Consider the following 14,121-nt stretch of genomic DNA (forward strand, 5'->3'; position numbering starts at 1 on the left):
CCATCACATATAATGCATACTTTTTTTGGAATTGGAATTTGTGTCTCATACGGATACTGGTATGAAAGTCTGATAGTTCAACTTGATACATAAGTGACATTAATTATCAGTTTTATTGAGAGCCAGAATTATCCTTAAAATAGCTTTTTTTTCCTAAAGATTTTATTTTTATTTATTCATGAGAGACACAGAGAGAAAGAGGCAGAGACACAGGCAGAAGGAGAAGCAGGCTCCAGGCAGGGAGCCCAATGCAGGATCCCGGGACTCCAGGATCACGCCCTGGGCCAAAGGCAGGCGCTAAACCACTGAGCCACCCAGTGTCCCTAAAATAGCTTTTAAATCCCTGTAATCTCTTTTGGACTCTCGAAATTTATTCCCCTTGGTTTTTCTTTAGCTAACTTAAAATTTTATATTTTAACTTTGATTTTGGCCAAAGAGAAAGTTTTTAGATTGTTACAGCACGATTTTTTTTTTTTAATGTAGAGATTCCATCCTCTTCTACCTTGCCTCTGAAGGCAAAAATTAAATTTCATTAAGCTTTTTATCCTTAGGGTAATAATGAGTTTTAAAAGGAATACAAAGGGAAAGAAGTATAGCATGAACCTCTAAGAATTTCACAATTATTTTGGTCTTAAATTTTGAGAAAATTTTGAAATTTTGAAAAATTTTGCAACTATGTACATTCTCTGATGGTAGAAAATAGTTTATTAACATAACGAATCTAAGCTATAAGTAGCCCTACAAAAATGTTTTATGCTGTTTTGTTATTTTAAGTAGTCTTGTCAACCAGATTCCAACATATTGCAAAATGAGCCTAGCAGCATTAATACTAGAGTGAAGAATTAATATGTGGATGCTCACCCACAAATAATATGACTGTCATTTTATAAGTACAATTAATTCATTTTTTAATATGAAATTTAAACTGTAATTCTGATGTTTAAAAAATAGAATAACTTTTGATTTTAGGTAGCAGTGATGGTTCTGAACTAAGTGAAGAGACCTCATGGCCTGCTTTTGAAAGGTAAGAAGAATTGTCCATTTGAACTGCTTCAAGCTTAGTTTGTCTTTCTTAAAAGATATGATCATACACATTTTAACAGATATTATTTGTCACATATCTGTAAGGGACTATTTATAAGCTTCTAACTGGTGGCAGAAATTAGAAGTTAATATTTAAGTCTTAGCTAATAAACATGTTTATTTGGTGACTTGACACATGTATTTGAATTTTAGTACCTTTAAAATTATAATTTTAAAACATTAATAACCAGTCATAGTCAATTTACCTACTTATGTGTTTAAAGTGAAATTATTTCCTTGAATTCTGATTCATTTAAGTAATTTTAAGGCATTTGGTAAAATGTTCTAATTTTCATTCTCTGCTATCTTGTCAAGGGCAAAATGACTTAGTAAATTTTTAATTATACTATAAGTAAAGCAGTTTGATGTTTGAATTTAAATTGTCACTAACAGAGCACACAGATTTTATAATGAAATACTGTAAATCATGCTCCCTTCTCCTTTCTTTATTACTGTAAGCTTTAAAAGTTGTCATGTGTCAACAGCAAATATCATGCTATCTTGATCTTCCAATGTAAGATCTCCTTAAAAATGTAGCCAAACAGTGAAAATAATTTATTTACTAAACATCCATTAGGACTTATAATTTGTCTTTGACCATTTCAGTTCTTCCATTTTCATATTTACAGGATGCTTGACTCTTGTGAAAATAATTGCTATTTTTTGTATATAAACTGAGCAACCTAAATTTCTAAGCAGCAGAGTGTCATTTAGATTCAATTTTGAGTGCTATATTAAAATTGATAAAGTTGAAAATAATTAACCTAACTCTGTATCAGCGACTTTTTAGTAGAAAACAATTTTATTAACTATATGTAAACTATATTGGAATTGGTTAATTTCATGCGGTTTAATTGGAAAGTTATATTCTTGTTCTTGATGAAACTTCATGAAGGTTTCTCTCCATTATGTGATTAAGATTTTATTTATAAACACAGCATTTCATATTAGTCTTGAGCTTTTCTACTCTAGTTGTCAGTGTTCCCAAGTCGTCTTTGCTTTGGGGGGCCCTTAACAACTTGTTTTTGCATATTATTTCTCTTCCAGCTTTTACATTCAGTCTCTTTATTAAGGTTTGCCTAAAATGAGAAAAACACAAGAGTTGGCTCTGGCGTGCTGGTCTGTACATGTGATTTTAGTTCTTTCCCTCCAGGAAGAACATTATATGTTGATTATGGAGTGTATTGTAATCTTTAGATAAAAAAAGAAAATTGATGAAAAAAATTGTTTCTCAGTTTGCCTGAGTTATAAGTGAGTAACCAGGATGGTATTGTGTTCAGTAATCTGTCCTCATCCCAGCAGGTTACTTGTGAAGACAGTATTTAACGGTGTTACCTTCACATCTCAAAACAATGTATTTCTTTTACGACATATGTTTTGCTTTACAGACATTTGCAGCTAAAAAAATCTGTACTTGTGCCAAGTTTAAATCTGTGGGTCTTGGAACATTTTGAGAGCAAATTAATACTTCCCAGCAAGATTCAGACATGTAATAATAAAAAGTAAATAAAGAACTAGGATTTTTAAAATACTGCTTATAGAAAGTGAATTTGAAAATAGTTCTCTGAATGTTAAACATCACTCTCTGTCCTTATTTCCTACAGAGACATCAAATATGTTGCTGCTTAAGTTGCTAAAATAATGCTTTTTGCTTTAAATAACATTTATCAACAGTGCTGCTTTGGCTTTTCCCAAAGAAGTGTTGGTGTATCTTTGTGTGTGTTTATTTCCTTTGTTAAGTAATTACATGCCATTTTGGATAAATATTAACTCAAAGCATGTCTATCCTCTATTGGCTTTATCATTTATTTCATTTGATGTGGAAATAAAATAATACCTTTATTACTCAGCTTATTTCTTTTATTAATTTTCTTGGATTTAACATAAAGAATAGAGAGAAAGATATAGGTGTTTAGGCCACATTGATTTTAAGTTTACAGCCCACATTGCTTTTAGGTGTCTTCATAGGGACATATAATAAAAATGAGTTATTTATATAAACCCAGATATCATTTTTAAACTGGAATCCAAGACCTGGAATAGAAACAAAAGGATTTTTGAAGTATTTTCCAGGTTTTGATAGTACTGGTTATAAATAACTCAAATTATTTTAGCAGATTTGTGAAAGCAAACATATATAAAATGTATAGTATATAGTAACACCTGTATTTTCAGTCAGTAGTCAAAGAAAACATCTTTTTTTAAATCTATACTGCATGCTTAAAAAAAAGAGGAGCAACCACAAACTATCCTTTTGTAGGATTTAAAAGTTGTATTATAGGAAGAAATTATTATATTGTTCTAGGTATTGATGATTGTGTGAATAAAAGCATATGTAATATATACGATTTATAATGGAATCCAACAGGAACAGATTATACCATTCTCTCGGCCCGGTGACACGAGTGGCACGAAATGGCTATCGAAGCCACATGAAGGCCAGCAGGTACAATCCCCCTGCATTCAGGGGTCACAGAACTCCCCTCTGGTGTTGGTGATTGGCTAAATGGGTGTGATCTCACAGTATCTCTGTTCTTTCTCAACTAAATGGTTTAAAAACTAAAAAAAATACCTAGGAAAGTTTTCTTTCCAAGATTTAATCTGGAGATAAATTTGAACTTCTCTTTCTGATTCACTGAGCTGATTGCAAAACAATTCCAACTTGGTGGCCTTATAACTGCACGGATCTCTCTAATGCTGCTAGTTTTTGGATAAGCAGTACAAAATTCTACGTACTAGTCAAAGGCTACTGTCACAGTATTTACTTTGCTAGTAAGTCTCCATTCAGTTCATCTTTGTTAAGAATTTTTCAGATAAACTGCAGGTCCTGAAGTTAGACAAGTCTATTTTATAAATAATATTTGTACTTTTAAACTCATTTTTATTCAGTGGTTTATGTAATTAAACCAGGTCTCTTTCTGTACCATATTAGCTGTGGAAGAAAATGAGGATGTTAGATTGATATGGGGCTGGGGGCTACTTGGTAATGGGAATCAGCCACTTCGTAATACAACAAATACAATAGCCAACTTCATCAACTTTTCATCAATTTGGTGTCTAATCTCTTTGTGTAAACCTCCCTGAGTATAAATAGAACTAGCATGAAATTTCTAGTGGTCTCTAGGTTTTTAAGTCACTTTGAAGACACCTAAATAATCATAAAGGGATAAACTGGCAAACTCCAATTTTCTTCCCAGTTGTATTCTGCAGATCATGTCAGATCCCCAGAGAATGACAGATTTTTATTAGTGTGTATGTTTTAATTGACTCATGGAAGTTATTGTTGTTTTAAATATAGGACCTTAAGTCAGCTGGGGAAGATATTTAAATGTTTGGTTATTTTGTGGTGGTTTTCTTAAGGTATGTGAAAAAGAAATCGTGAGTTTTAGAGTTATTCCTTCCTTGGAGATCTGTTAGGCTATAATCAAACACTTACACATTGACAGCATTTAAATGTCATTAGAATTTATTGCAGTATGCTATTTTTTTAATATGTTGTTATTGCCTATATTAACTTCTCTTACCTATTTTAGAGTTAAATTAAACATGGGTTTTCTTTTTCTTTTTTGAGCATCTGCTCTTTCTGTTTTGAGTTTTATATGCTTAAATACTTTTAACAAAAAGAATCCTCATCCTTCTTGCCAGGACTTAAAGTTTCTAATGGGAAAAAATGTTTACAGCAGTAATGCAAATGTGGCACATTAAGAAGAAGAAAAAGTCTTAAATCCTTAATTTAATCTTCACTAAAGTGAATTACTCTATTCTTTCTAAATTATACATGTTCAGATATGTAATAAAGTGTGTGTTTTGTAACCATCTGCTGACTTTAATAACTTCCTGATTAAACTTTCGTGACAGCTTATAAATTTCAGATCAGTAAGCCTTTATAATTGTTAGGGTCATCTAATTCTGAATACAGTAACAAAGTTTTAAAATTAAGAGTAATTACATTTCATATAAGTACCTACTTTGTAACTACTATACACAAAAGGGTCTTACATGTTCTTTTCTTTATTCCATTACTCTAGTTCTGCAGAATCAGAAGATTTGGCAGTACATTTATATCCAGGAGCTGTTACTATTCAAGGTGTTCTCAGGAGAAAAACTTTGCTAAAAGAAGGCAAAAAGCCTACAGTAAGATCTTATTGTATTTTATTTTTACACAGCTCTAAAAAATATATGCAAACTTATAGAACCCTAAAAAATATGAAAACAATTGAAATAAAGCCAGATACGTAGTATACTTGAAATAATTTAGAATACACATTTGCCTCACCATGTTTCTTAATTTAGACTTCAGTTAAATCAGACATTAGGGATTAGGGTGTGTATATCAGGGTGCTCCTGTACTTCTTTCTGTCCCTTAATGTAGTTCATACACAAAGGCATTTCTCAGAGAACCTTGAAAGTATATGCTGCTATGAAGTATTTGAGGAATAAACTTAGGAAAAATAAAGAAGAGAGTTACAACCCTAGAAAGTAGAATTCAGCCAATTTTGTTTTGTCAGTCCTAAGTTGTTTATTTGAATATCTGTAATGCGCTTTTATTTCCATTCATGAAATAAAACCCAGATATTCAGTGTCCTCCAAACCATTGTTATATTTTTTAAACATGATAAAAGTTAAGCAGCAGAAAGCCTTTTGTATGTAACATAGAAGTTTCTTCTTCCCCAGCAGCAGCAAGCAGTTTGCTAAAAAAAGAAGACGTATTTCTTTTCTAAAATAATAGTATAATTTATCTAGTTTGGAATAAAAACTTCAACGTGTATCCAAACAACACTTTTGAAGATATGAGGGCTTCTTAAAATGTAAAAATGGTCTACATGTAAGCATCCAGTTTTGCTGCTTACGTTACAGTAAACCTCAGGCACATACAGCCAAAAAGCTACACTAGGCCAGCTAGTAAAAACTAGGAGTAGCGTGTCAGTTGAGGCATTACCACACTTTGTGCACCAGATGCTGGAAATAGAGCAGCAAACAGCATGAGGCAAAGTGCCCGCCTTGTGCAGATGACATTCCAGTGAAACACATAGAAAGTAAGCCCTTGAAATAAGGAAATGAAATGGTGAGTGAGAAGGTGAGGAGAGGTGTTAGCACAGTGAGGCATCTGAGCTGCCATCTGAATGAAGTGGGTAAGCTAACCATGTGAGGCTTTCGAGTTCAGGAGGTTAGGAGGCCCGTGGAGCTGAGGCACAGAGGTGGAGGAGGCCAAGTCAGAAAGTACAGTTAGGGTTGCTTGATGATGTGTTAGATGCGATGTCTGACAGAGAGTGGAAGTGAAGGCGGTATCTGGGTTGGGGGCTAAGCTAGATGAATGTTGGGGACATTTACTGAAATAGGGAAAGTTTTTTTTAAGAGAGGCTGGTAAGTCTTGGCTAAGTTCACTTTAATGACCTTTTTAAGCATATAAGTGGAAATGTTGATTTAGCTCTAAAAAGTAGAGTTCACAAGTTCAGCGGAGAGGTGGTGGCCAGATGTAGAGATTTGGGTGTCGTTAGCATACAGATGGTATTTGAAGTATGGGAGCAGGTGAGACAGATTATCTGTGGAAGACAGTTTAGTGGGGAAGAAAAGAGGACCAGGAAGAGAACTCCGTGGCTTATAAAGGTCTGCAAGAAGAAGCCTAGAGGACGACAAAGGACGTATTAGCAGAGAAGTGTACCAGTTAAAGTATTTCAGGGAGGAGATAGCGGCCAGCCATGTTGAATATTGCTAGGAGGTTGACCGAATATTGTTAGGAGGTTGACCAGGGTAACAGAGGCTTTGGTAAAAATGTCAGCAATCAGTGTGACCTTGACAGCAGCAGCCAAACTGAAAATAACCTGAGGAGAAAATGGGCAATACAGAAGTAGAGTCAGGAAGCAGAGACACCTCACAAGAGGTTATGCTGTAGACAGGAGCAGAGAAATCTGGTGCTATCTGATGGGGCAGGGGAAGGGGCAGTGGAGGGATTTTTCAAAGACGAGAGTGCTCTGAAGCCTCATTTGTGTGCTGATAGTAGAGGAAGAGAAATCAAGATGCAGTGGAGAGAGGAGTAAATTATTTCAAAAGCAGATTTCTTGAGGAAATGATGGTAGAAATTGAGGGCACGGAAGGAGAGTGGGGTTTCTCCTTTGGTAGAAGCAGCATTAACTCTTCTGTTGGAGCAGAAAGAAAGGCTAAGTGTATATGGATCTATGTTCGGGTAGTGAGATGGAATTGGTTTGGAAAGATGAGTTAGTCCTCGGCAGATTTCACCTATTTTTTTCTGGGCAACGCTACTTTAAGGAGATGGAGTACTATGATTTGTAAGAGAAAGAATGAAGTGGTTATCTTCAGAGAGAAAGAGTGTAGTGACTTCATTTCATAAAAATGAAGTACTGCTGTTTTCTATTTGAGGTTGCCTGTTATAATTTTATCAGTTGGCACAATTGTGTGATATCTCCAGCCATGTTCAGCTGTTACAATGTGTCAAGTAATCAGATGGTTAGATTTAAATAGGGCTAGGTTTATATCAGGAGAGAGGGACAGTGAGATTCAAGTATTTGGAAGGAAACGGAGATACAGTGCTGGACCATGTGGTATTGGCTAAATACGAAGAAGGGAGAGGGAGGATACAGGATGGGGAGGCAATGGCAATGCTAGATGTTAAGAACTGGTAGGATTTTTTTGATGAAACCAATAGTTATCTGAATGAAAGTAGTAGTAGAATATAGTCAATGGAATGATAAGAATATGGGAGATAAAGCTTTCAGAAGTGATTCAGCTCTAAGATCAGGCTAAGGTGGTTGTAATGGAGCTAAAGGTCATGGCACTAAGAAAGTAAAGGGACTGAGAAGCTGGTAGTGGTATATTCATGTGTGTGTCTTTTCAGGTAGCATCGTGGACAAAGTATTGGGCAGCTTTGTGTGGGACACAACTTTTTTACTATGCTGCCAAATCTCTAAAAGCTACAGAAAGAAAACATGTAAGTATTTGTCTAAATTGTTAGCCAGAGTTTCACTGCTTTTCCAGGGTTATAAAGAAAGTAGTCCTAATGGAATATAACACTTTGGATTTTTTCCATATTCTAATCCAGAAGTTCTTACATCTATTCCTTGGGTGAGTGTTGTGGTAGAATTATTTTTATTTAGTAAGACCATTCCAGGGAAGGTTTTGGAATAACTTCCACATTCACCAGGTTTCTTTTTTTTGAATGCTGTTTTTCCATCAAATGGTCAATAGTGCACATTAACAATATCTATCTTGGCATCAAAACCTTCCCAAGCCTGAGTTCCTTGTTCAGAAAATAGTTGAAAATTATTGCTTTGGAGTCTCAGTTCATAATCTGTAAAATGTGAAAAATTGGGACCATCATCTAAAGTTCTTTCCACTTCAGTCTCTGGCGAAGTGGTTTTTCTCAACAGTGAAGAGGAGTAATAGTTACTGTGCTAACTACAGTCCACTTTCTTGTGTGCATATTACTTAGAAGAAGCTTCTCAATGCACTTTTCTCCAAATGTAGAGTCTTCCTATAAATCTTTTTTGCATGCTGTTTTGTTTTTATATGCTAGTAATACAGTGTTTGAAAGGAAGAAATTTTCCATGTTGCATTAATAAAATCCCCTTGAGAAGAATTTTATTTCTAAGTCATGTATTTTGCAAGGAAATTAAGTGGTTTACCATGCTGAGGAAAGGTAATCCACTAAAAAAAAATCGAGCCTTTTACTATGTATAAATTACCCAATGACATTGCATAACTCAGAGAAGCTCTTCTTTATTCTTATGGTTTTGGTTCTTTATAGTGAAACCAGAGGTATAGAAGAGTACATTTTTTGGTTTAAATGAATGTTAGAAGTGCCGTTAAGATAGTATCACCTGCCTTCCTTCCTTACTTGCCATACCCACACCTGTCATTGTCCTGAATTCCACATTAATCATTGCCTTTCTTTTCTTTAGAGTTTACCATATATGTTTCCTTAACACATTGCTTCTTTTTTGAACGGTACCTGAATGGAATCATATAAATTCTGAAATTCTGGTGCTTTTTTTCCTTTTGGAAATGGAGAGGGTAGAGGAGGGGCAGAGGGAGAAAGAGAGACTCTTAAGCTTCATGTGGAGCCCAATTTGGGGCTCGATCTCACAACCCTGAGATCATGATCTGAACTGAAATCAAGAGTCAGACACTTAACCAATTGAGCCACCCAGGCGCCTCTAAAGTTCTGGCTTTTTTGCCCACTATTGTTTTCCAATTATTTAGAGACCATCCTCTTGTGAAGTAAAGGACTGGGGCTTTTTTTTTTTTTTTTTGTATTCTGGTGAAAGTGACCAATGCTAGCACACCCAACAGAGTTATGCAGATCAGTTCCACCCAAACATTTGGCAGAGTAATTACCTCTGATTAACACTGCTGTCCTCAAGAGGAAGAAAAGGGGTTGCTATAGCTAAATTAAATCCTTTGTGTTCAGATACGGTTAACTCTTCACATAGCCACTTTGAGATACCTGGCTCGATTTCAGTTAGTTGACAATTATAAAGAAGCAGCTATTCAAAATTAAATGTTTTTTGTTTTGTGCTTGCTTCAGCAGCACATATACTAAATGTTTTTTGCTTTTCCCAAACTCTAATTAGAAAGAAGCCAAATGGGGCAGACCCAGTGGCCCAGCAGTTTAGTGCCGCCTTCAGCCCAGGGCATGATCCTGGAGACCCGGGATCGAGTCCCACATCGGGCTCCCTGCATGGAGCCTGCTTCTCCCTCTGCCTGTGTCTCTGCCCCTCTCTCTCTCTCTCTCTGCCATGAATAAATAAATAAAATCTTTAAAAAGAAGAAAGAAGAAAGAAAGAAAGAAAGAAGAAAGAAAGAAAGAAAGAAGAAGAAAGAAAGAAAGAAGGAAGAAGAAAGAAAGAAAGAAAGAAAGAAAGAAAGAAAGAAAGAAAAACCAAATGAAATGAGAGCATAGTGGGTTGTGAGGAAATCAAATTGAGTGCCAAGGAAATGGACTGTATTCCTAATTTTTTTTTTAATTAAAACTGTTCAGGTTAAAGAAGGAATTATAAGGACAATATAGAGGGTATGGAGACAGACTCATGTTTATATTATGGTATCAATTTTAGAAGAAATGTGGCATGGAACTAAAAGCAATGAAGGAAAAACTTTTTGAAATAATTTTCAAACAAAATTGAAATACAAATTGGAAGAAAATATTGGCTATATATGAGCAACAAAGTATTAAAATGTATTGTATAAACATAGCACCATCTATGTAGTGTTCTTGCCAAAAATTTAACCTGAATCCAATCATGAAGAAACAACCAAATCCAGATTCTGAGACTTTCTATAAGACATTCTATAAGGCTTGGATTCTTAAGACCAGAATTTGGTAGATGGAGGAGGTAGGAGGAACAGGAGGACTATTAGAAATTAGAAGAGACTAAAGAGTCTGAGAAGTAAATGCAATATGTGTACTTTGTTGAATCCTAGAGGTAATTCTTTTTTTTTTTTAATTACAAAGTCATAGTTGGGATAATAAAAGAAACTTTAATATGGACTTTTTAAAAAATAATGTGTTAAATTTCTTAGATACTTATATTGTGGTTATATAGAAATACATTCTTAGGCTACACATACTGAAATATTTAGGACTTGGTTTTATGATGTCTGCAGTTCAAAAAAGATCAAGTAAATGTACAAAATGGAGATTCGTGGATAACCACTGTGGCATTCTTTCGACTTTGTAGTTTCAACCTTTCAAAATTAAAAGCTAGAGGGGAAAAACATTACTAATGAAAATATACTGTTCATATATGTCTATAAATGCAGAAGGAGAAATCTGGAAACCTATAAGCCTGAGTTTTCTTACCCTCTATCCAGTGTTTTTGCCTGTGAGGAGCAGAATAGGCTTGGCTGGGTAGAATAACTAGGGAGGGAGAAGGGGGACTTGTATTATATCTACATTTTTGGATGTTTTAAAATGAAAACATTCACTGTAAAAATACCTGTTAACAGAAGTTTATTCATTGTAAAAAAAAAAAAAAAAACAACATTTTGCAGGTATGTTTGAGCCCAACACTGTATGGTACAGAGTGAATAAATACTGTTTGATTAGTTGAATTTTTAAAAACCAAGACTGCACCTGAAAAATATGTAACAAAACTAAAGGCCTTCCACAGCCCAGTGAGAAGAGAACAGAACACTAGAAAAAGGGAAGGAGGACATAAATAGAAGATGAAATATAAGTGGCTAATAAACATGAAAACATTACTATTAGGCAAAAACTTTGAAGATCATTAACAGAGCATTGGCCATGGTGTAGGGAAACAGACTATTATCCATGATTTGCAGAAATTTAAATTGGTATTATTTTTGTGGTGGGCAGTCCAGTCTATATTTAACTTAATAATAACCAGCAGTTCCTTATCTGAGAATCTGTTCTGTGGAAATCCTTGAACAAGTGCACAAAGATATCTGTAGAAGAATATTCTTATAGTGTTTATAATAGCAATCTATAAACACTCAAAATACGTTTTCAATAAGGAAATACTGATAAGTGAAAACCACAAGTCAGAGTATAAATATGCCCCCATTTGTATAGTTGACCCTTGAACAACTAGGTTAGAGGCAGCTACTCCACCTGCCTCCCATGCCTTTGCTGTTTAAAATCTGTGTAAAACTCTCAGCTCCCAAAAACGTAACTACCATTAGCTTACTAATTAATAATCAAAAGCTTTACCACTAACAAACAGTTGATACATTTTGTATATATATTATATGATGTATTCCTATAATAAAGTAAGCTAGGAAAAATATTAAGAAAATCATAAGGAAAAAAATACATACTGTAATGTATTTGTCCAAAAAAAAAATCGACATTTTAAGTAGACCTGCATAGTTCAAACCTGTGTTGTTCAAAGGTCAGCTGTAAATGAAAACCCACAGCATCAAAAAAGTTTTTAGTGTACATACATAGAGAAAGGTCCAGAGCTATACCCCAAATGATGATGAAATTGGGGGAGTGAGATGAGATTCAGCTGGTGGTCAAGGGGCATTTGCACTCTGTATGCTTCAGCCTTCTATACAAAGAGAGGCTTATGTGGCTTGAGTTATTTTATTTTTTAGGGTTAGGAAAAGAACATTGGAAAATTTTGCTATCTGCTTTTAACATAAATTATAAGCTGTCAAATCAGCAATTCTGAAGTATTGCCAGTTTCATTCTTCATAGTATTAAAACTTCCTAATTAGCTTTCATTTTTGTAGTACCCATGTTGTTACGAGTATTGTGCTGCATTTGTATTTTTTCCCATTTCTTTAAAATTGTGAAACAAAAATAGATAACTAAGTATAGATGAAATTGTGAAACATATACAAAAGAAGAGTAGTGTACATGTACATTTTAAAGAAAAATATAAATAAAATGAAACCTATATAACTCTCCCCCCAGCATAAGAAACAGTCTTACCAGACCCATCCACATCTTCCCAGACAGTATCTTCTTCCCTACTTCCAGCCTATCCATGTCCTGAATTTACATTAATTATTGCTTTTTGTTTGTTTAGGATCTTACCACATAGGTTTCCTTAATACATTGTTTTATTTTTTTAGCTGTACCTGAATGGATTCACCTATATAGTCTTAAGCACTACCTTTTTTGCTTAATACTCTATTGTTGAGATTCATCCCAGTTGATGCATAGATGCATATAACCATCACTTATTTCTTTTCACAATTGAATAGTCCTCCTTTTTATGAATGTACATACTTTATTCATTCAGGGAAGCCTGGGTGGCTCAGCGGATAAGCGCCTGCCTTCAGCCCAGGGCATGATCCTGGAGTCCCAGGATGGAGTCTCACATCAGGCTCCCTGCATGGAGCCTGCCTCTCTCTCTGCCTGTGTCTCTGCCTCTCTCTCTCTCTCTCTCTCTGTGTCTCTCATGAATAAATAAATAAAAATCTTTAAAATAAAAAAAATGTATTCATTCTACTGTTGATAAATATTTGGTTTCCAGTTTTTTACTGTAGCGAGCAGTGCTGCTGTAAATATTTTTGTGCGTTATGTTCTCTAGGAATGCAAATGTTCAACTTTATGAGAAAATGCCAGATTGATTTACAAACTCCCAGTAGCATAGTGAGGTTCCTCATTCTTCCATATCTTCACCATACTTGTCATTCTCAAGCTTTTTAATTTTGGCTAATCTAGTTCATATGAAATGATACCTCGTGATTTTAATTTATATACCCCTGATTACTTAATGAGTTTGAAATGTTTTTCATGTTTATTGGTCGTTCATGTTTCTTTTGTAAAATGCCCGGATAAATATTTTGGGTGATATATTGTTTTTTTTATTAATTGGTAAAAGTTTTTTAAATATTCTGGTCACTAATCTCTTAGTAGTTATGTATTACAAATATCTTCTTCCAGATTGTTTGACTTGTTTTTTCACTCTCTCTGTGATGTCTATTAATGAAGAATTTAATTTTAAATTTTTTTTAAAGATTTTTTTTTATTCAAGAGAGACAGAGAGAGGCAGAGACATAGGCAGAGGGAGAAGCAGGCTCCTCTCAGGGAGCCTGATGTGGGACTCGATCCCACATCCCGGGATCACATCCTGAGCCAAAGGCAGATGCTCAACTGCTGAGCCACCCAGGCATCCCTAATTTTAAATTAATAAAATTTATGTTTTCCTTTATGGTTCATACTTTCTGAATCATGTTTTAAAATTTTTTCTCAGGCAGCCCCGGTGGCTTAGCATTTTAGCACCGCCTTCAGCCCAGGGTGTGACCCTGGAGACCCGGGATCAAGTACCACCTCGGGCTCCCTGCAAGGAGCCTGCTTCTCCCTCTGCCTGTGTCTCTGCCTCTCTTTCTCTCTCTGTCTCTCATGAATAAATAAATGAAATCTTTAAAAAAATTCCTCTCTAACCTTACATCATTAAGATATTCTCCTGTATTTTCTACTAATAGATTTAGTTTTGCATTTACTTTATAAATCATTGAACCACCTAGAGTCAGAAGCATGTGTGTGTGTGTGCTAGAGAGAGGGAGATGTGATGATTTTTCTGCATGGATAACCAATTTTCCTGGCAT

General features: G+C 34.8%; 1 protein-coding gene across 2 annotated transcripts in view; it reads left to right on the plus strand.

The window, feature by feature from the left end:
- RALGPS2 (Ral GEF with PH domain and SH3 binding motif 2) overlaps window positions 1-14,121 on the plus strand; it is a 162,476-nt gene that overhangs the window by 134,460 nt on the left and 13,895 nt on the right. Inside the window, exons 14-17 of one of the 2 annotated variants that reach the window (XM_055319057.1) lie at window positions 970-1,024; window positions 3,452-3,529; window positions 5,112-5,217; window positions 7,937-8,029. In XM_055319057.1, coding sequence (XP_055175032.1) covers window positions 970-1,024; window positions 3,452-3,529; window positions 5,112-5,217; window positions 7,937-8,029 — 332 coding nt within the window. The remainder of the gene's footprint in view (window positions 1-969; window positions 1,025-3,451; window positions 3,530-5,111; window positions 5,218-7,936; window positions 8,030-14,121) is intronic. The other variant, XM_055319058.1, reaches the window with a different exon arrangement.

Source organism: Nyctereutes procyonoides, unplaced genomic scaffold (assembly GCF_905146905.1).
Source record: "Nyctereutes procyonoides isolate TBG_1078 unplaced genomic scaffold, NYPRO_anot_genome, whole genome shotgun sequence".
NCBI classification, from domain to species: Eukaryota; Metazoa; Chordata; class Mammalia; order Carnivora; family Canidae; genus Nyctereutes; species Nyctereutes procyonoides.